The 22370-nt window shown below is 40.9% G+C and overlaps 1 protein-coding gene across 1 annotated transcript; it reads left to right on the forward strand.

Moving 5' to 3' along the window:
• The first annotated feature begins 688 nt into the window (after nt 1-688).
• On the forward strand, nt 689-21146 carry SPTSSA (serine palmitoyltransferase small subunit A). The gene is made up of 2 exons (XM_025271848.3): nt 689-856; nt 19995-21146. Exons 1-2 carry the CDS (start codon nt 754-756, stop codon nt 20096-20098), a joined length of 207 nt encoding a protein of 68 aa, XP_025127633.1. The 5' UTR covers nt 689-753; the 3' UTR covers nt 20099-21146.
• Nucleotides 21147-22370: the final 1224 nt, after the last annotated feature.

The following is a 22370-nucleotide window of genomic DNA, read 5'->3' on the forward strand; positions in this document are numbered from 1 at the left end:
AGTCGGACACGACTGAGCGACTTCACTTTCACTTTTCACTTTCATGCATTGGAGAAGGACATGGCAACCCACTCCAGTGTTCTTGCCTGGAGAATCCCAGGGACGGGGGAGCCTGGTGGGCTGCCGTCTATGGGGTCGCACAGAGGCGGACACGACTGAAGTGACTTTAGCAGTAGCAGCAGCAGCACCGATCACAGCTTTAATTGCACTGGTGTGATGAATGCCTGTCTCCCTCTCTAGATCGTAAACTGCACGAGTTAAGCACCCTAATAAGTTCCTATTCAACTTGTAATGCCCGAGCCCATTAGGACGCCTCAGGAGTCACTGCTATGCCACAGATATTTCTGCGACCGGCGTTTCTGGGCCCTAGTACGGGCGCCCGCCCCCGCGCTCAAGCCGGCGGGCAGTACGGTCCCGCCCACCAACGGCCTCAGGGCGAGGCCGGGCTGGGCGCTCTCGCGGGGACAGTTCCCGGGCTCGCGTGGGCGCGGCGCCGGGAGTGGGAAGCGCGGAGGGCCGGGAACCGCGCGAGGTTGGGCCTGGCCAATGAGCACGGCCGGGCGGGGCTCGCTGGCGGCGGCCCGGGAGCGCGCGGGGCTGGGCGTGCCCACGGGTGACGCTCCAGGCCTGGCCGGCCAATGGGCGCGGGGTGGCGGGCGGGCGGGCCTGACGGCCGGGGGGCTCTAGGACGCTAGCGGGAGGCCGGCCGGACAGACTGACGTTTGGCTGCAACGCGGGAGGCGCGTGGCGGGGATGGCGCTGGCGCGGGCCTGGAAGCAGATGTCCTGGTTCTACTACCAGTACCTGCTGGTCACGGCGCTCTACATGCTGGAGCCCTGGGAGCGGACTGTGTTCAGTATCCTGCCCGGGCCGCGGTGCCGGTGGGGGCGCGGAGGGCCGGGGCGGCAGCCTTTCGGGCTCCGGGCCTGGCAGGCGGAAGGGCGGAGGGCCGGCCCCGCGGGAGCTGCGCGCCGACTAGCCTCTGCGCGACGGACACGTGGGCCGAGGTGTGGGGGCCGCGCGGGTGGCGTTCCTGCGGTTGGGAGCGGGCCAGGGTGGGGGGGGAGAACTCTTGAGATCAGCGGTCGCGGGTGAGTCTCCAGACCCGAGATAGAGGCGTCTTTATTACTGGAGGAGATCCCCTAGGGAGACGTCTACCGGGTGTGCCCTCGCCTGCTCTTCGGTCGCGCCAGCCGTCGGTTCGGTCTCCTATTCCTGTGGGAGGCGGAGACCGGGTAGTGGAGCAGACCGCTCCCGGCTTGGGCGCTTTTGACCTTTAACTGTCCCTGATTTAGCTGGCTTCGATCCTAATGAGAATGCTAACTAGTTTATCAGCCTTCAAGTGAGATTGTGAATTTGTGTTATGGCATCCCAATTCAGTTTTTGAAAGCAGCTCTGTTAATTGTACCTTTTTTGATCTTCAAGATGGTTAGTTTTACTCATTAATTTTCTGTTTGCACAGTCCGGAACAGTAGAGCCCGAAAAGGAATTTATGGTTATTTGCAGATAGTGTTTGAAACTGTGTTTTCGTAGATAGCTAATAACTACTTGTTAATGACTACTGGGCGTTTACTACCAGGCAAACAACTGGGCTAAGCACTTTTCCTGTATCTTAACTCATCTTAACTTTAATAACCACAATGAATAACTCATGGCTGTGAAGAAAGGGTTCCTGAATCTATGTTGACGTTCCTTGATATAATTCTTGCAGAATAAATATTAATAATGATAGACTTTTTAAAAAAGAACTTGAGGACCAATATGAGACAAATACTTTACAAAGCATGCATGCCTCATGGAGGGCCGCTCCTCTTCAATGAGCTTTAGTTGAACTAGCTTCAGAACAACTTAGCCAGTACATTGTTGCATTGTGGTAGAGTGAGATAATTTCATTCCAAGCCTTAAAAGTGTTTATTTGTATTGAACTAGCATAAGATTGTACTCAAAGCTGTCTTCTGTTTCAGCACTTTTGAGGCATCTTAGCTGCTCTATAAGGACATTTAGTTTTATTACTGTTGGCATTTCTTTTCAAACCTGGAATTTAAGAACCAGAATGCATATTTTGGATGTAAAATCTGAATGTAAAGCATGCTCTAGTTTCCTGAACCATTTACTTGTAGCTGTAGTTTAGTTAGGATTTTTTTTTTTTTTTTTGCAGTTTAATTTCACTCTAAGTTCTGTAGGTTGGAGTGCATGAGGTCATCCTTGCAAAGTGTATAGTAAAATAGAGACCATCTCTTGACTTAGTTAAAATGACTAAAAAGTGAGTTTAAACAGTGTTGTGGTAAATTTAAATTCTTTAAGAAATCAGAAGTTGAATGTAATGCCCCACTATCAGAGTCTACACTCTTGATTTTGCTCTTGAAGGCTTTTTTGGCCTATAGATAAATGCTAGTGTCAGTGGTGTTAAGGCTTTTTTGTACTATGTTGCAATAGTAACAATGTCCTGTAAATAGCTCCATGATGGCTTTGGGGGCCTGATGTGGAGAAATAAATTATGAAATTGTCTGTCGTACCTCTGTGGATTTTTGCCTTTGAAGCATTTGACTTCTCATTGGTTTATGTAACCACATGATTTCAACTAAAAAACAAAAAATAATGAGATCTGCAAAAACCAGAAGGAGATCTGCTGGGAACTTTTTATTTCCACCTCTTGAGGGGAAGCTTTAACATGTTTCAGAAATCCCCTTTCCTTCCTGGAAGTCATCAGTGGGAAAGGAAAAGACCAGGTTTTGTAACCAAGACCGGTTTTGTAACCAGTGAGACACTCCCTGTAGTGTGGCTCACCCAGTAACATTTTAACCATGCTGTTGAGGGGAGATGGAAAATTAACAGCTACTTTGTTAACATAATTTAGAAGCATACGTAAAATTTATTTTAGCCTTGTTTTTTAATTAAAAAAAAAAAACTAAATAAACTTGTATTTTGTTATCACTTATTTTTGCCACCTTTCTATGGCTTCTTATGTTTCCATGGCATTTTATACTTTAGTTTATTTTAAGCAAAATGTGGGCAGTTTTTTGGTGTATGTTTGAAATTAGATTCCCCTCCCCAGACCATGATTTCTTCAAAGAAAGAGTTCTTTTTGTTGTTGTTCAGGAACATGTTACTGCACACAAATAATGCTTGACAAATATTTGCTTATATGTTGCAGAAGTGCTGATTTTAAGCCACTTTTAGAGTAGCTTTGGAATTGGATTGTTTCTAATGAACAACATTCAGTTATATTCAAACATAAAGAAGTAGAAAAAGCTATCAGTTGAAAGAATTTCTCTTATTTTGGAGATGTTTACAAAATTTGCATTGTTGTCCCCTCATTTGTAAAATATGTACATTTGTTAAATTCTTTGTTCCACAAGTATTATATACTTTCTAATGGCGGATACTATGTGTCACCTGGGAAGCCCATTCTAAAGAGTAGAGATTTACCTACAAATAAAATATAAAAGTATTCTAATGCCACTAGATAAATAAATAAAAATATATATTATTAGGTTCTTAGAGATGTTATGGAGGTAAAAAAACAGCAGAGATGAGGATAGGAACTAAGGAAGAGGTCTTGTTCTTTGATTTTAGCTAGAGTGGTCAGGAAGGAGACATTTAGAAAGCTTTAAGCAGGGAGAAAATCCCAGGGGATTGAGCATTCCAGGTAGCAGGAATGGTAACCATGCCCTGAAGCACCAGCATGTCTGGCATGTTTCAAGGATAGCTGTGCGATTGGGGTGGCGAAAGTGGGGTGAGTGGCAGGAGAGGTCGGATCCAATCTGGTAGGGCCTCCTAGGCATGGAGTGCGAGTTCTGGAGGTGAAGGGAGGTGCTCATACCTTTTGAGTAGAGTCACTCAGATCCAGTAACAGTTTTCTCACTGCCATTTTTTCTCCCTGACATTTAAATATTGGATAAAGTAGGAAAAGAAAACAGGAATATACATTTTTTCCTTTCTTCTTGAGACTTAAAGCTCTTTTCATTCTGAGTGGAAACCATGCGCACACATACACACACCCTAGGAATGGCATTTTTGAAACTTATTTTAATTAATTTTTTTTTCAATGTACTGAGTTCTTCTGAGTGTCCAAGAATATGAACTTCAGTTTTTCCTTCGGGGAAATTAAATCCAAGTTCAGGAAAAATTAGAATTTACACATATTCTCAGATTCCCCCTGCCCCCTCACCCCATTCAGCTGAAAGAGCTGGGCAGTGAGTGCTTTGGGACCCAGGGCAGGAAGAGCGATCAGAGAAATTGCAGAGGGAGGTATCTGAGGGTTTGGCTGCATTTTCCCCACATGGGAAGAAGGTGTGGACTGGGGTGCAGAGATGTGTTAGGATGGTGAGTGAGTATGCCAGGCTGACTGGCTGGAACACAGATTCTTTAAGGCAGAATAGGTGGGAAGTACAATTGAAAAAGCAGGTTGAGCCTGTTTATTAATTGGACACTTTTGTGTGTATACTTTGTGCCAGATGCTGGCTCTAGGTGCCTTTTCTGATGTGTCAGTGAGCAAAAAAGACAGAGATCCTTGTCTTTGGGAACTTTTATAATAAGTGAACTATGTGGGAATTCTGTGGTGATCCAGTGGTTAGGACTCTGCACTTGTGAAATATATAGTGTGTTAGGTGGTAAGCATATGGAAAACAAAAGTAGGTAAAGGGGATAAGAAATGTGTGGATAGGATGGAGTTACTATTTTTAAACAAGGTATCAGGAGAGGCTTCATTGTGAAAGCATACTTGAGAGTGAAAACATGAAGGAGTTGAGGGAGTTAGCAGGGTAGACATCTGACAGAAGAGAGTAGCTGGCAGAAGGAATAGCAGTTGCAAAGTCTCTGAGTCCATAGCTGCCTGGTGTGGATGAAGGCCTTCACTGAGGCAGGTATGGCTGGAGCAGAGTGAGTGTTGGGGAGAATAGAAGTTGGTGAGATTAGACTCATTGGAAGTCCTGGAGGTCTTTGTAAGGACAGTTGTTTTTAATTTTGGTAAAAAGGGGTGCTTTTGGGAGATCTGATAGAAGAGTGATCCAATCTGACTTTAAGAAAAATTATTTATTTGGCTGCTCCTGGTCTTAGTTGCAGCATGCAGGATCTTCAATCTTTGATCTTCGCTGCAGCCTATGAACTCTTATTTGGGGCATGTAGGATCTTGTTCCCCAACCAGGGCTCAAATCCAGGTCCCCTGCATTGGGAGCACAGAATCTTAGCCACTGTACCCCCAGGGAAGTCTCCAATCTGACTTTATAAGTTGAGAAGGTTTACTTTGGTTGCAGGATTTAGAACAAATTAAGAGTGGCTAGAGGAAGGAATTGGAGAAGGCAATAGCAACCCACTCCAGTGCTCTTTCCTGGAAAATCCCATGGATGGAGGAGCCTGGTAGGTTGCAGTCCATGGGGTCACTGAGGGTCAGACACGACTGAGCGACTTCACTTTCACTTTTTCACTTTCATGCATTGGAGGAGGAAATGGCAACCCACTCCAGTGTTCTTGCCTGGAGAATCCCAGGGACGGCAGGGCCTGGTGGGCTGTCGTCTATGGGGTCGCACAGAGTCGGACATGACTGAAGTGACTTAGCATCAGTAGCAGCAGCAGAGGAAGGGATGGAGAAGGCAATGGCACCCCACTCCAGTACTCTTGCCTGGAAAATCCCATGGAAGGAGGAGCCTGGAAGGCTGCAGTCCATGGGGTCACTGAGGGTCGGACACGACTGAGTGACTTCACTTTCAGTTTTCACTTTCATGCATTGGAGAAGGAAATGGCAACCCACTCCAGTGTTCTTGCCTGGAGAATTCCAGGGATGGAGGAGCCTGGTAGGCTGCAGTCCATGGGGTCACTAAGAGTCGGACACGACTGAACGACTTCACTTTCAGTTTTCACTTTCATGCATTGGAGAAGGAAATGACAGCCTGCTCCAGTGTTCTTGCCTGGAGAATCCCAGGGACGGAGGAGCCTGGTGGGCTGCCAGAGTCAGCAGTCCATGGGGTCGCACAGAGTCGGACACGACTGAAGTGACTTAGCAGTAGTAGCAGTAGAGGAAGGAAGGGTGGAAGCAAAGGTAGATGTTTTGGATTGAGATAGGCTTTGAATGATCATGAAAAAAAGCATTACTTAAAATTTTTTTTCAAATTAAAAAATTAATTTAAAAGTTGTAAAAATTTTTTTATAGAACTTTAAAGGTTGCTTTCCATTGACAGTTATTACAATATATTGTCTATGTTCCCCACATGGTACAGTACAGCCTTGAGCTTGTTTTACACCCAATAGTCTGTACCTCTTACTCCCCCACTACTGTTTCCCCTCCTCCCTCCCCAGCATTTTGTTATTTATTTATTGATTTGATTGCACTGCGTCTTAGTTGTAGCATGTGGAATCTTTGTTTAATTGTAGCATGTGGAATCTAGTTTCCTGACCAGGGAGCTAGCCTGGACCCTCTGGAAGCATAGAGTTTTAGCCACTGGCCCACCAGGGAAGCCCCAGCATTACATTTTCTAAGCTGTATGTTCTTTTCAGTGGTGGCTCAGATGGTGAAGAATCTGCCTGTAATGCAGGCAACCTAGGTTCGATCCCTGGGTTGGAAAGATCCCTTGGTGAAGGGAATGGCTACTAACTTCAGTATTCTTCTCTGGAGATTTCCATGGACAGAGGAGCCTGGCAGGAACCATGGGGTTGCAAAGAGTCAGATACGACTGAACTACTCACACTTTCACTTTCACATGCTCTTTTCAGTAGTGACTAGAGTATTTTCTTAGATTTTTGCTGTATCCTCAAGTGTCTAAAGCTGGAACTGAGAAAGATTTTTCTTTACATCTGAATAAGAAAGTAAGTGAAAGTGAAGTTGCTCAGTTGTGTCCGACTCTTTGCGACCCCGTGGACTGTAGCCCACCAGGCTCCTCCGTCCATGGGATTCTCCAGGCAATAGTACTGGAGCGGGTTGCCATTTCCTTCTCCAGGGGATCTTCCCAACCCAGGGATCAAACCTGGGTCTCCTGCATTGCTGGCAAATGCTTTAACTGCTGAGCTACCAGGGAAGCCCTACATCTGAATATACTTGAATAATTAGTGTGTTTGAGAGTTTAGAAAATACACCTTCTTGAATTATAAATGAAAAATAGTTTATACATCCTCATGGGTCAAAACTCAAAAGGTGAAAAGATGTAGATGGTGAAGGTCTTCCTTCCACCCCTGCCCCAGCCGCCTTGAGACAACCGTTGTCATCAGCTGCCTGTGCATCTTCACTCTGTGAGCACCTGGAAAGCAATAGGTCTTGTTTTGGTGTGTGTAGTTTGGTGAAATCAAAGCTTTTATAAGCCAATAGAGAATTGTTTGAGGAATATATTTTGCTCTGCCCTTTTGGAGGTACTAATAATGATTGATATGGTTCCCTACAATTAAGTGTCTCTGTTTTTTGTATATTTTCTATATAAAGTATATTTTGTAAATAAACACAGCACACAAAACAAAATTGACAACGAGAACCCCTATATATAGGCCAGTGGGTACCATTGTCTGTCTCTTTGGGAGAGCTTTCTCTGAGCTAGTCAGTAAATTATTAAAACCCTAATTCACCAAGTGTCTTCTACTAGAACTTGTTTTTTCTTAATGAGCTCCTTTTTTGAAGAAAATGTTTGTAAATATAGAACCATCTGACAATTTAAATAGGTCTCCAGTAAAAATCAGCATGTGATGAGGCAAAATTCTTAATATCAGAAAGTTACTTTTAGAAAAAAATTATTAGTAAATAAGCTTAATGCCTTTTAGGAAGATTTTATCAAGGTACTTTCAAGTCAAATATGATTTCCAAATAACCTCCTCGAAATAACATTCTGTACTACCTTCCAACTTAGGTAGGGAAAGAATTTCTTCCCAACAATCTTCAGTCTTTCTCTTGTATTTTATGCCCTTTCCTTTTTGCCTTCCTTTTGTAGGAATGAAGGCAGTTTTCCATTGTCAGGGAGGGGACTCAATGAGGAAAGCAGAGGTAGGAAAACTGTAACTGATAAATGAATACTTCCAGTTCTCCAGCCCAGTGGTATCCAGACCTTTTGTTTGTGTATCCCCTAAAAGAACACAAAGCACATACTATGTATCCTCTCACTCATTTAAGTTGACATTGGAAATCTTTCATAGCAAATTTAGACAATAACAGGAGGGGTTTTTTTGCTATTAAAAAAATACTGTGTATTTTTGCTAAAAGCTTAAAACTATGATTTTTTTTCCATATACAATTCGTAGAAAATGTTCATCACATGATCTGATTTAGCAAAGCTGGTCCTCACTCTGAAGCCAGGTAGGTGAACTCAGTCTTAAATTTCTGTCAGAAAAGCCTCAACATCTGACTTCCCTGGTGGTCCAGTGGTTAAGACTCCACACTCCCCATACAGGGGCATGGGTTCAGTCCCTAGTCTGGGAACTAAGATCCTGCATGCCCTATGGTGCAGCAAAAAAAACAAAAAACAAAACACAAAACTCAGTGTCATTTTCTTGTCCAAATGATTTTTATGTAAACACCTTTACTCCTGTCTCACCTTGTTATTGTTGCTGTTTTATTTGTTTTATATTTAAAAATTTTTGTTGTTGCTTTTTAATTTATCTGATAACTAGTGGTTCGTTCTCATCTACACTAACTCTAGGTTTGTGCAAGTGGTGACAGGTACATAGGTAACTGATATATAGAGCTTATTTGGTGAATTTTTAGCTTCATTATGTTTTCTGGACAGCCACACCACCACACGTGAACACAGTATGGACATTTCTTATCCCTTTGGCCAAGCTTTATTAAAACCAGTGTCACTGCTCACATCTGGACTTCCTATTTCCTTCATGTCAGATTTCTGGATCTCTTTCATGCCTGAGGGTCATGCTTCTTGAAGCCGACTCCATGGGTGCACTTGTGAATGTTGGCAGTGGATTCTCTGGCCACTGCCTCAGTGATGGCAGAATGGCCCTTCTCTGTATCCTGTTTGCTGGAGGCATTTTGTGGGGTCCAGATTGGAAAGATGTCTCATTTCCAAATTCATGTTATTACACAGATGGATGAGGCTTGGAGCTGTGCCAGAAATTTGTAACTTGAATGAAATAAAGTACAGAGTAAGTTAGTTACCATTCCTTTGCTTGCTGTCCCAGACGTTATTTTATAGCCTGGGGAAATGCATGATTGTAAGATTCTGGAAGTAAAGTGGGAGAAGTGAAATTGTAAGTGGGGAGGGAGTGATGAGAAGGAGAACTAGCAGATCACAGTTCTCAGATCAGCTGGAGGAGAGAAAACAGTGGAAGCTGAAGATTTATAAACTGATTCCCCTAACTGATCCAAACCCTTTGAAAAGTTGCTCCAGGGCTCCAGTGCTTTAGTTTGAAAATCACTGCTCTCGCCTGTTTCATACTGCCTGGATATTTGGCTGGCTATATGAGAATGTTAGACTATCCCTTATCTGTACTCCTTAGGATAGTATTTTCCCTTAGTGGGGGAAAGAAAAAAAAAAACCTCTTCTTTTGAGAAAGGTGGAATATAAAAGCAAAACAACAACAACAAAAAGACAAAAACAAAAGAGCAGAACTGTGCTACACAAAAAGTAAGTCTCCTATACTAGGATGTCAGGGAAAGTCATGGGAAATTGATGGTTGAGGGGACAAAGCACATGTAATCTACAGTGTTTCAGTGTGTGATACAAGTGATTTTTCAGTAGAGGTGAATGTGGATCCTCTCTCTACTGCTTCATATTCTTAAGGACCTTGTGACCTCATCCCCCAACCCCAGCTCAGAGTTGGAGTATTAACGTTTGTGATGCTTAGGGGTAAGGATAAGATAAATTCTTTAGATTAAAAAAAAAAAAAAGCCCAATGCTTAAATTTAATGATTAAAGCTACATGTTCCAGAAGATCTACTTAATGGAGGATGTATACTTTTCATGAATTGCAGTGCTTAAAAAAATAGCAGTTATGGAATAGAAGGAGTATTTATGATCAAAAGTTATGAAAAGAACTATTACTAATACAGGAATTTTGGCATCACATGATGTTGTTTACTTGCAAAGTTGTATCTGACTCTTTTCAACCCTGTGGACTGTAGTCCACCAGGCTCCTCTGTCTATGGGATTGCCCAGGGAAGAATACTAGAGTAGGTTGCCATGCCCTCCTCCAGGGGATCTTCCCGACCCAGGGACCTAATCCGTATCTCCTGCATTGGCAGACGGATACTTTACTGCTGAGCCACCGGTGAACCCCATTACGTGTTGTATGTGTTCCTGAAAAAATTCTCAAATAAGATAGTTTATGGGAAAATACCACTGGCGCAGACTCCTCAAAACTGATGTAACTTCTAATGAGAACAATGGTTAGCATTTGGGGGGATAACTTGGATAGCCAGGGCAAGCAGGCTGGAGGCTGCCCCAGGGGACATTAAAAATTGATGGACAGAGTTGACTAGAAATGCTGGGGTGTGACAGAGATGGTGTGGGCTGCCTTGGAGGAGGCGGTGCAGGCCTGTCATTAGCGGAGAGTTTTTCCAGCTGGGAGGTGTGCCTTTTTGTAAAGGGAGAACCGGTGCAGACGCTAATTTTTAATTTTCTTAAAATAGAGCTATAAGGACTTGCAGCCACTGAGCTGAGGGATGTTTCTTGCTGAAGATTAGTATTCTTTTCTCACTAATCTGGCTCCCCTAATTTATGAAAAAATCCCATATGAAACAAATCCTAGTTATGTATGAGCTGATTGACGTTTCAGAAATGTGTTATAGCAGATTATATTTTAGAGCAAACAGGTAATTCACCCCTCCACCCCTTGACTCCAGGACTTCAGATCTTCATTAGATTAACAGAAGCTCTAATTAAAAAGGGATATAGCCATACGTAGCGTCAGTGTCTCTGGGCTCAGATCTGCAAACCATTTCTAGGATTTCAGTTCAGAGTTGAACAGTGTCGTTGCTGGTTTTAGCAGCAGACTTTTTTGCTTGTTTAGTTTTTAAAGAGTTCATCATCGAGTTGTTCTAAAATCAGTTTCCATACTTAGGTATGACGAACACTACAGAAAGCTCAGAGGATGGGTTTTGCCTGCTAACGTTAACCTCTGATGCTGATGTCATGTTCTTCGTTGTTGTTTAGTCGCTAAGTTGTGTCTGACTCTGCTGCAAATTCCATGGACTGTAGCCGCTTGGCTCCTCTGTCCATGGATTTTTCCAGGCAAGGATACTGGACTGGGGTGGGTTGCCATTTCCTTCTCCAGGGGATCTTCCCAATCAATGGTTTGAACCCACGTCTCCTGCATCGGCAGGCGGATTCTTTACCAGTGAGCTACCAGGGAAGCCCATGACATCCTTTACTATGGCCCAAGAATATCAAATTGGCTGACATATACTGGACTGTATCTTCTACTTGCTTTCATATATGACAACCAGAGTATCAAAAGTAACATATTTGGGGAAAAAAAGCTTTTTTTTTTTTTAAAACATTTGGTGGTGTTCTGAGGCTGCAGGATTTTAGTTCCCTGACCAGGAAGTGAAAACCTGCCCTCAGCAGTGAAAGCATGGAGTCCTAACCACTGGGCTGCCAGGGAATTCCCAAAATAAGCTTTCTTAGCATTTCTTTTCAAGGTCAGGGAACAAAAACTGCAGTAAGAAAATGGCAACCCACTCCAGTATTCTTGTCTGGAAAATCCTGTGGACAGAGGAGCCTGCTGGGCTACAGTCCATGGGATTGCAGAGAGTCGGAAAAGACTGAGCACATTTCTTTTCACGGTCAAGGGACAAAACCTGCAGTAATAAGGGAGATTCCTTTCCATAGCATTGTTTAACAGCAGACACCTGCTTTCCCTTAGAACTTTGATTGCTTTTCACCAAACAGCCTGTGGTTATACTTTATCAGATGCTTTGTTTTCTTTCAGATGGTTCCTTAAAATAAATTAGATTTATCAAAACTTTTGAATATATCTAAGGATAAAAGTTGGAGAATGGCACTTTTCCACTGCAATGGCACCTGACTCCAGTACTCTTGCCTGGAAAATCCCATGGACGGAGCAGCCTGGAAGGCTGCAGTCCATGGGGTCATTGAGGGTCGGACACGACTTCACTTTCACTTGTCACTTTCATGCATTGGAGAAGGAAATGGCAACCCACTCCAGTGTTCTTGCCTGGAGAATCCCAGGGACGGGGGAGCCTGGTGGGCTGCCGTCTATGGGGTTGCACAGAGTCGGACACAACTGAAGTGACTTAGCAGCAGCAGCAAGGATAAAAGTAGCATTCAAAGAGTTCATTTTACAAAAGGAATTTGAGTAATAGAAGATTGGGTTGACTAGTAGAAGATTGAAAAATGACATTTTAGCTCTGTTTTTTGATGTGACCAGGGCCATCAGAGACTGAAAACATTGAAACTATTCAGTGAAGAGGAATAAATCATACCCACTCGAACAAAAACCTCTACTCTTTTCCCAATGAGGAACTAATTTTGGTTTCTCCAGAGTCTTGTGAACAGGTTGCTAAGGTAGGTGGTGATAGTGTGAGGTTACTGGTTAGGGCAGGAATGTTAGTTTCTGCAAGCTTATGATGTACTGTATTTTAAAGCATTTCCTGTTTTGTTTTGTTTTTAGGTTGCTGGGAAAAGGCCTAGGGTGGCCAATTCCTTGTATGAGCAAAACGTCTTTATTTATTTTTCCTATCTAGCTGGGAACTTACCAGCTCGTGATTAATTGAAGATTCCTGTTAAAGAAAACAGAAAACAATACACAGATATATGGCTTCACATCCATTTGCTGTTTAATCCATTGAACCCATAAAATATTTAAGTTATGTCCAGGTTTATAAATAACCTCTAATTTTTCACTCAGCCCTTGAACAAACATTTATTGGCAGTTCCCGCACAATCTTGGCACATTATATGCTCAGTTCTTTTTTTTGTTTTGTTTTTTATTTTTATTGGAGTACGGTGACTTTTGTTGTATCTCTGCTGTGCAGCAGAGTGAATCAGCTATATGCTTACTTATATCCTCTCTTTTCTTGATTTCCTTTCCATTTAGGTCACTGCAGAGCATTGAGTAGAGTTCCTCTTGGCTCTACTATAGGTTCTCATTAGTTACCTATTTTATACATCATCTGCTCAGTTCTTGATGATTGACGAAGTCCCGGCTTTGTCTAACAATGCACTACAGCTAGAAGCAAAGAGCGGCCGAGGCACTCCCTCTTAAGCACTCAAAAATCAGTGGTAGAGGCAGTTACATACACACAAAACAGAAAAGACTTTTTTTAGTTCTTGAGATTTTTGGTTTGTTAGTCTAGATTTCACTAGCTTAGTTCTGTATTGCTTGAATCATGGAGCCTGCTTTAAAGCATGAACCTGGTTAGTCTTGTACAGCTGATGCTTGTGGGAACAGCAGTAAGGGCTTGGTAAATGGAGAGTTGGTTGTGGTCTAGTCGCTCAGTCCTGTCCAAGTCTCTTTCGACCCCTTGGACTGCAGCCCACCAGGCTTCTATCTCTGTCCATAGGATTTTCCAGGCAAGGTTACTGGAATGGGTTGCCATTTCCTCCTCCAGGGAATCTTCCCAACCCAGGAATTGAACCCAGGTCTCCTGCATTGGAAGGCAGATTCTTTGCCACTGAGCCACCTGGGAAGCCCAAATGGAAAGATTACTCTATCACCTTTGTATATTATGTACCATTATATATAGATTATGTCACCTTCTAATATAAGTGTATTATGTAGCACTGATTATTTACATTTTCTGTGTGTGTATCTGTGTGTGTGTGTGTGTCAGCATCTCAAACAGAGGATTACCTTAGGTGATTGAGAAATGGTGCCTAAATGCCTTCTCTAAGCAAGTGGAATCTGAACATGTTGATGCAGGAAAGGATTTCATTTTATGGAGAAGAAACAGGTTCAGAGAGTTGTGATGCCCTAGTCATGTCCGACTCTTTGCGACCCCATGGACTGTAGCATCTGTCCATGGCTCCTCCATCCATGGGATTTTCAAGGCAAGAGTACTGGAGTGGGTTGCCATTTCCTTCTCCAGGGGATCTTCCCAACCCAGGTATCGAACCTGGGTCTCCTGCATTGTAGCAGACGCTCTTACCATCTGAGCCACCAGGGAAGTCCATACTATAAATTAACAACAAGTTAATAGCAGAGTGACCTTGGGCAATTTCCAAACAGAGGTCTGAGTCATAGTGTTAAATGCCCAAGCCTTAAAACAGTAATTTCAATAAAGATTATGTTACCTTTTGTTGAAGAATAGATTTTTTATCAACCCTGAAAGGCAAGTTATATATATCCTCATACTATAGATAAAGAGACTAGTAATCAGATAATTTCTGGCACAATCAGGGATTGACAAACTTTCAGCTCAGACCTAGGTCTCTTCTAGTGCTGTGATGACCCCAGTATCCATTTCTTGAACTTTACAGTGTATCAAGGACCCTTTAAAATTTGAGAGGTGTGTTAATGCAGTGGATTGAGAAATCCACTCAAGGACTCAGATAACAAATAATAGCTGTTGTATTCTAGATAGTATACTTTTAGCTTTGTTTGGGAGAACATTTCTAAGGAGATGAAGGTCACACGTTCTCCAACCTTGCAAATGTCGCAATAAAACCAAGACCTAAGAGTGTCAATAGACTGCCATTATAAATGGTGCCAAGCATAATCTCAGGGAATATTCAACTCAGTATTTTAGAGCTATTTCAACTACATGGCTGAAATTGCTTAAATTGCATTTGTAGAAAGCTATTATAAAAGGCATTTCTTCTTTTTTTGCATGTTTTGCAAGGTGATTATTAAGGCCAGTAGAAATTCCTCATGGTCCCATTGTTTTATTTGTTCACTTATTAAGAGTTTCATTGTATAGTTAAGTCAGTTGTGAGTTTTAAATAGTCTCTTATTTAGTGGAGTGTGGACTTCCCTGGTGGCTCAGACAGTAAAGCGTCTGTCTACGATGTAGGAGACCTGGGTTCGATCCCTGGGTTGGGAAGATCCCTTGGAGAAGGAAATGGCAATCCACTCCAGTACTATTGCCTGGAAAATCCCATGGACAGAGGAGCCTGGTAGGCTATAGTCTATGGGGTCACAGAGAGTCGGACACGACTGAGCGCCTTAACGTTCAAATTAGGAATTTAGGTTTAATAGATACTATTATATATAAACTAGTTAAGCAGAGATCTACTGTATAGCACAGGGAGCTATATTCAGTACCTTGTAATAACCTATAATGGAAAAGAATCTACAAAAGAATCTATCTGTATATCTGAATCACTTAGCTGTATACCTGGAATGTTGTAAATCAACTGTACTTCAATTAGAAAAATATTCTCTTCCCGTTGAGCTTTAGGATAATTTTTGGAAATAATTTTGAAATTTAATTGTATAGCAAACTTACTTTTAGAGAGTTAGTTATTATTATGATTCTGAAGATACTTAGGAGAACTGGGGTCAGAATATAGAAACTTTTGAGGGAAATAGAATAAAAGTTTAATAAGTGGCTCTGGGTAAAAATTCAGGGTTATTATTATTATTTCGAGCAGCTAATAAATTGGCATTTGCATCTTGGTTCAAGTGACTTTTGGTAATTTTGTTTATTTTGGTCAGAATTGAGAGTTATTTATTCTAAGAGCTAAGACTTTCTATTTATTTCCTAAGAACAAATTAGATCAATGATGCCTAACCCAAACTTTGTCAAGGAAGAAGATCCTTCAAATAAAATAGCTTTTAGTCTAGTATGATATACAGTTACATTTTCCTTTGCAATTTTTACTTATTAAAAAAAGTTATTGACTATTCCACCATGCAAAAAACCCCGTAAAGGATAATATAATGAAAGTGTGCCCATACTACCAACTAGTTGAAGGAAAACATTACTAATACATTTGAAGCCCCTTTACGCCCCTTCTTGCGGGTCTCTCTTCTTCCTCTTCCCATTTCACCCCATTAAGTATCCAATAGCTGAATTTTGCTTATATAATTGCCATTTATTCTTTTTTTTTAATTTGTTTTTTAATTGAAGGATAATTGCTTTACAGAATTTTGTTGTTTTCTGCCAAACATCAGCATGAATCAGCCACAGGTATAGATATGTCCTCTTATTCCATATGTATTCATCACAACAGAATGCTATAGAATGTCATGAACTCTAGTTTCTAATATCTTAACCAGGCCAAAAAAAAAATCTTTTCAAGTTTCAATAAGTTCTTGTTTCATTTAGAAAAATATCCTGATTTTATATGCAAAGAAAATTTTAAAGATTTGAGAATTTAGTGTTCACAAAATTGACCTTAAGTCTCAGATTCCTATCTTATGTGGAACAGTCTCTGTTAAGCTAAATTTATGCATGTTCCATAACTGATACATTCTCCATGATGAATTGAAGGATTACAGTGCCATAAAGAGTAGGTAATATAATCATTCAAATGGCTATTTTTAGTAATTGCTTCTTACTTGAATTTGAGCCAATGACCTGAATTTTATTACTATGTCATTTCATTTGTTTGGTGTAGACACTCATAAATCTTACATAAAAGCTATAAAAAAACCAAAAAAATTTTGAAAATATAGATTAGAAAAAGATTTTGTGTTTCTTCGCTGTAGTCACTGTAGAGTTTGTCAGTCACAGTACATATGTGGAATATGTAGAAAGCACTACAGTGAATCCAGGGTCAAATAATGTTTCTTGAGCAATTCCTTTATTCATCACACATTTATTAAGCATATGTTATGTTAGATATTGGAGATACAAAAATGATTAGACATTGTTCCTGTGTTCAAGGAGTTGATAATCTGGATGAGATAAATCTACAGATATAAGCACTGTGACATTTAATAAAGAGTTTGACAAACATCAGGGAGTAATTACCTCTGTTAGGACATTGGGGTAAGAATGGAAAAAGTGAGTGCTAGGGAAAGCCTCATCTAAGAAGAGATGAGTCGCTGAGAGAATGATTAGGTTTTATTTGGAGGAATAGGACTTCTCGTTCATAGGAAGGTATTATGGTAATGGTGAAGAACACATTTTGGAGGTTTGAGTGATTTGGTTTGGAATTGGCTCCATTGCTTACTCTGATTTTGGGATGTTACTTAAACTCACTGAAGGGCTTAACACAGTTCCAGGTGCACACTAGATATTCACAGAATGAAAGCTGCTACTGCTATTATCTTTGTTGTTCAGTTGTTAAGTCGTGTACAACTCTTTGCGATCCCCACGGATTGCAGCATGCCAGACTTCCCTGTCCTTCACTGTGTCCTGGAGTTTACTCAGATTTGTATCCATTGAGTTGATGATGCCATCCAGCCATCTCATCCTCTGTTACCCGCTTCTCTTCCTGCCCTCAGTCTTTCCTAGCATCAAGGTCTTTTCCAACGAGTCAGCTCTTTGTATCATGTGGTCAAAGTATTGGAGCTTCAGCAAGAGCCTTTCCAATGAATATTCAGGATTGATTTCTTTTAGGATTGGTGAGGTCTTAAACTGTGAACTGGTTGATCAGATTTGGGGGTGGGCATTGTTACAAAGAGAAGATCTTAATTGGTTCAGATCAGTCAGGGCTTATCCCTGGAGATGGGATAGCATAAGGCCCACTCAAGGAACATGGCAGCTGTACTAGCAGGAGGAGTGAGTGGATATTTGGGAGAAAAGCACATTAACCATCTTACATATCAGTGGCAGACAGGGGGAAAGAACCAGTGAAATAGGAAAATGATGTGAGAGAAGGAAGGAGAACCCCCAGAGAAGTACCTCAACCCAGAGTAGAAGGAGTTTTGAAGAGGAAAGACGAAAATGGCGTCAATTCAAATAGCCATTGGGTTTGGTAGGGGGTCATCAGTGACCTGAGAGTGTCTATAGCCTGGAGGGATAGAAGGCATATGGTTGTGTGGATGATAAACAGTAATGTGGAAACAGCATGTACATACACTTTTTTAAAAAAAGAAATTACGTGGTAAATACAGGCTGGTTGTTTAAGAAAGAACTGAATTAAGGGGGTGCTAAAAAGTAAGTTAAAAAAATTGTCATGGGTGGACATTACCTACACCTGACATCTGCATCTCCACCAAAGTGGCCAGTTCCACCTCCCCCAGGGCAGCTTCCTTCCTGCCAACACCCTTCCTCTTGTGAAGTTCTTCATCAGGACAGCAGCACGGGGTCACTGGTGTCATTCCAGATGTGACACTGGCCTCCACCGCCATCTTTAGTGACTTGTTTCCAAAGGCCTGTCCATTTTCTTCATGAATCCCGCTTTAGGATATTCCTGTGTCCAGGTTGTCTGGGTCAACCATTCTGGGTACGGTGAGGGACACTGAAGGACTAAGAATGTCCACTGTGGCCCTCTCTTTGTCTTCCTCCTAACTCTATCACCACACTGCTCCTCCCACCCCACCAGAAAAATGTAAATCCCCAAATAATGGTTGTTAATCATCAAGAACTTGCTTTCCCCATCCCAGGACCCACAGTTTGACCAACCTTCACTTAAAAGCTAAGACTGAATGTAGGCTGACCCCTCCCATGAAGACTGTGAGATCCCACTATAAAATTATGTGTTTGTTTTTTTTTTTTTTTTTCCCAGGCTGCGCTGTGTGGCATGTGGGATCTTAGTTTCCCAACCAGGGATCGAACCTTTGCCCCCTGCATTGGGAGCGTGGAGTCTTAACCACTGAACCGTCAAGGAAAGTCCCCAAATCATTGTGATTTTAGTTGCATTTCAAAAAGCAATCACTGTGGGAGACTTTTCACCCATGTTTGCTGAATGAACTTAGGGTTTGAGTCAGGTTTGAGCTCCGATTCTAAAGATAGCTTCTTGTGTGGCCTTGGACAAGTCCCCTCAGTGTTTTCTCATTCTCTGAAGAGTGGTAGTCAATAAACATTTCACAGGAAAGCTGAAAGCTGTAAAGGTCAAGTGAGATAATACATAAAAGATTTGTCAACTAAACTGTTATACAAATATTGGTTGGTAGTAAGCACATTGTTTATTTAAGCCCTATCTTCTCATAGAGGAATGTAAGGTGTGCTAGAACTACCAGTTTGTAGAGCTGAATGTATGGAAGACGAGGTAGGGGGAGGGGAGGTTGATATGAATGAAGGAGTGACTGAAACACAGTCCTAGTTCAGAAGCAGTAACTCCCCTTAGAAATCCTTAGGTTTTACATAATTTTTGTTAACAGTGTTTCATGTGGCCCAACGGGAGGACTCTCTGTTGATTTGTGTCTATACAGTTTAAATTCCTTTTGGAATGCAGAGAAAGGACCACAGTGCAGAATGTTTGTGGTTTAGGTTATCAAGATGACTTTTGTTTGACATTGCAAAGTTTAGTGAGAATAATATGTGTTTAATATAGCAGGTGTTATCAGTTTATGTCACTAGTATATGATTGATCTTATCTTGGGCTCTAAAGTCAATATCTTACCACATCCTAGTCTAAATAATTCTAAAATTTTTGGATCAGACAGTCTGATTATTCACGTCGGAAGACCTTTTGCAGTCATTAAATACTGTGCAATTTTATTCCTATACATTTCTGTTTCTTAGGTTAACAGTCACTTTCTCTGCTTCATTTTAAGCAGCCTGATGTTTTGAAATAAAACAGGGAGAATAATAGTATACCCCATGCAAGGTGATAGTGAAGATAAAATGAGCTTAAAAAATTTAGAATGGAGACTTCTCTGGTGGTCCACTGGCTAAGACTCATCACTCCCAATGCAGGGGCCCCAGGTTCTATCCCTGGTCAGGGAACTAGATTCCACATGCTGCCACTAAGACTTCTCATGCTGCAACTGAGTTTACGTGTCACAAACACATGATCGCACATTCTGCAGCTAAAACCTGAGGCAGCCAAATAAATAAGTAAAATTGTTAAAAACAATTTTAGAATGGTGTCAGGCATAGTTCAGGTGAGCAGCTATAATTATAGTTATTCGTTCTCTATAAATACTTGATAGGGATGAGAAAGAATTAAGTGAATGGATACTTCCACACAAAACAGTGCTGCAAAAATTGGGGAATTTAGTTTTAGATAAACTGAGAAAAATCAAATGAAGTTTCCTTAACTGTGACTCAGATTCCATGCTGGTTTCCATCGTGGGGATGGCACTGTACACGGGATATGTCTTCATGCCTCAGCACATCATGGCGATACTGCACTACTTCGAAATTGTACAGTGACCAACATGTGGCCAAGTCAAGAAGCTCCTTAGGGAAGACCCATCGCCTGAATTTGGAAAGAGACTTCATCAGATGTCATAAGAAACTCTCCTAGATGTCAACATAACCAACCCTATGAATATAAAGACTAAAATTCATGGGTAGAACAGGAAAACGATCCTGACTCATGTGTTGTGTTCTTTATTGTTAATTTTAAAAGAGGCTCTTGTATAGTAGTTTTTGTCTATTTTAACATTGTAGTCATTTGTACTTTGATATCAGTATTTTCTTAACCTTTGTGACTGTTTCAATATTACCCAGTGAAAGCTTTTCTTAATGTAACTTTGAGTACAGTTTAATTGCCTTCTATTTCTAAAACCTAAAGTCATTAGTTGGGCTTTACTGTTCTTGCTATCGTTTGGCATACATATCTGCCTGGAAATATTTATACTCTTGACCAAAGTTTTGTAAGAAAAAAATTCAAGATTTGGGGCAAGGGGGCTGGGGAGGGAGGATATTTTATTGAGAACTATTTACAAAAGACTTATCTGTAAGTTTGAACTCAGGAGTACAGTTTTAGTTATCTGGACTCTTAATCAGCTTTTGCTTTAAAACTATAAAGTTTCTTAATGAAAAAGGAAGATCTCGCTAAAGTTAAAATAAGGAAACTTTCACCTTTTAAGTATTTAATTCATGTGTGAACTCATTTCCAGAAAGCTTTGATGATGGTTCTTGTGACAAATGGTGGTTTAGTAGCACTATTGTGTACGGCTTATGTGCCATAGCGTTTCTAACAGAAGGTAATGAGCTTCTTCTGAGGGCCGTTAGTAGCACTGGACTTCCTTAAATTTAGATTCATGATTGTAATGGGTGCTGCAAATGCATTTGCACATTGCAATATGATGAGATGAATTGTTAAAAACTATAACAAAAAGAAATGTACACTTGGTTAAAATCCGCTCACTCTTTGTATTGTTTTTTTTTTAAAAAAAGATTTTTATTCCATAAATGTAAAATGACTACCTAATTTTTTGATGTAAACTCATTAAATTCGAAGAGAGAAAAATCAGCTGATGTAGCAGTATTTTTTTTTCCCTTGATGGTTAAATATTGATCTAATATTTATATTTCTGAATTGATTACTGTGGGCCAATAAGCAGTAAGTATATTTTAACATGTCTCTCAACATAAAAGTATTGCTAATTTAAAAAATTAGACATTTTTTTAAAGCATGCCTCCCAGAATGTTTTGCTATTTTTTTTTTTTTTTTAGAATTTAAATATTTTTGGCATCAGATTGTACAGAGTAGACTTTTGAAGTGTTTTCTAGCCCAGAGGTACTAAGTAATATTTGAAAGCCTGGTATTTTTAAAGAATCAATTGGTATCATCTCCATTAGATAGGGAGAGTGAGGGTAATGTATAATTTGATTTTGAAGTGGTTAAAAGTAGATTATCTAAAGTGAAATAATGAATATGAGGCTGTAAGTCTGAATTTATTCAATAAGTGCTCAAATTTGGCTTTCCCCATTGACCTCCTCTCTCCCCTCTTAATCATTGACAAATAGCTTCTAATATCGGGATCTCTGCTGAGTTGAAGACAAGACAAGTCAAGAATCATTAGTTGACAGGGATATCCAGATAATCTGTCTTCACCCTCTATTCAGAAATCTTTAATTCATCCTCACTCTGCTGAAATCCATTAAATTGCTGTTGTATAGCCAATGGTTGTTATGAAACACTGACCTGAGAGATAGATAGATGGAAGATAAGTTTAGCCTTACAGATAATTAAAAAAGAATTTTTTTTTTAACCTTACAGAGAATTTTGAGAAGAGTCAGAAAGAGAAATAGAAGCAGGTCCACAGAGAGGTGATCAGGGAAGCATATTCTCACCCACTGATGCAAGGGTCTGGTCCATTTGTTAGTAAATAATAAATGGGGAGATCATTTCACTTTATCTGTTTGCAGAAGGTATTTATTAGATAATTCTATATAGGTTGCTTATGTTTTTGTGTCTTCTGAACAGAGATACTGACTGTCTTTTTTTCTGGAATATTTTTCAAGGATGTTTGTATGATAGAGAAGATAAAGAAGAGATAATACCTCCATCTAGAACAAAGGGCAGGTGTGCTTAGAGCTTTGGAAGGGGAAGGTAAAGACTGTCTCCTTATGAAGCAATGGACATCATAAACGATCTGAGTTCCCTGTGCTCAGGATTGCTCTCCTCTAATGTGACCCTCTGCATGTACACGTGTCACCTGGTCCTCTTTGCTTTGTCCTTTGGGGACTGGAG

Source organism: Bubalus bubalis, chromosome 20 (assembly GCF_019923935.1).
Source record: "Bubalus bubalis isolate 160015118507 breed Murrah chromosome 20, NDDB_SH_1, whole genome shotgun sequence".
Taxonomy (NCBI): Eukaryota; Metazoa; Chordata; class Mammalia; order Artiodactyla; family Bovidae; genus Bubalus; species Bubalus bubalis.

Excerpts from the sequence above, each read along its gene's own strand:
- SPTSSA (XM_025271848.3), top strand. The coding sequence starts at position 754 with ATGGCGCTGGCGCGGGCCTGGAAGCAGATGTCCTGGTTCTACTACCAG. Across the intron at positions 857-19,994 it reads CTGGGAGCGGACTGTGTTCA|ATTCCATGCTGGTTTCCATC; the intron begins GTATCCTGCCCG and ends ACTGTGACTCAG.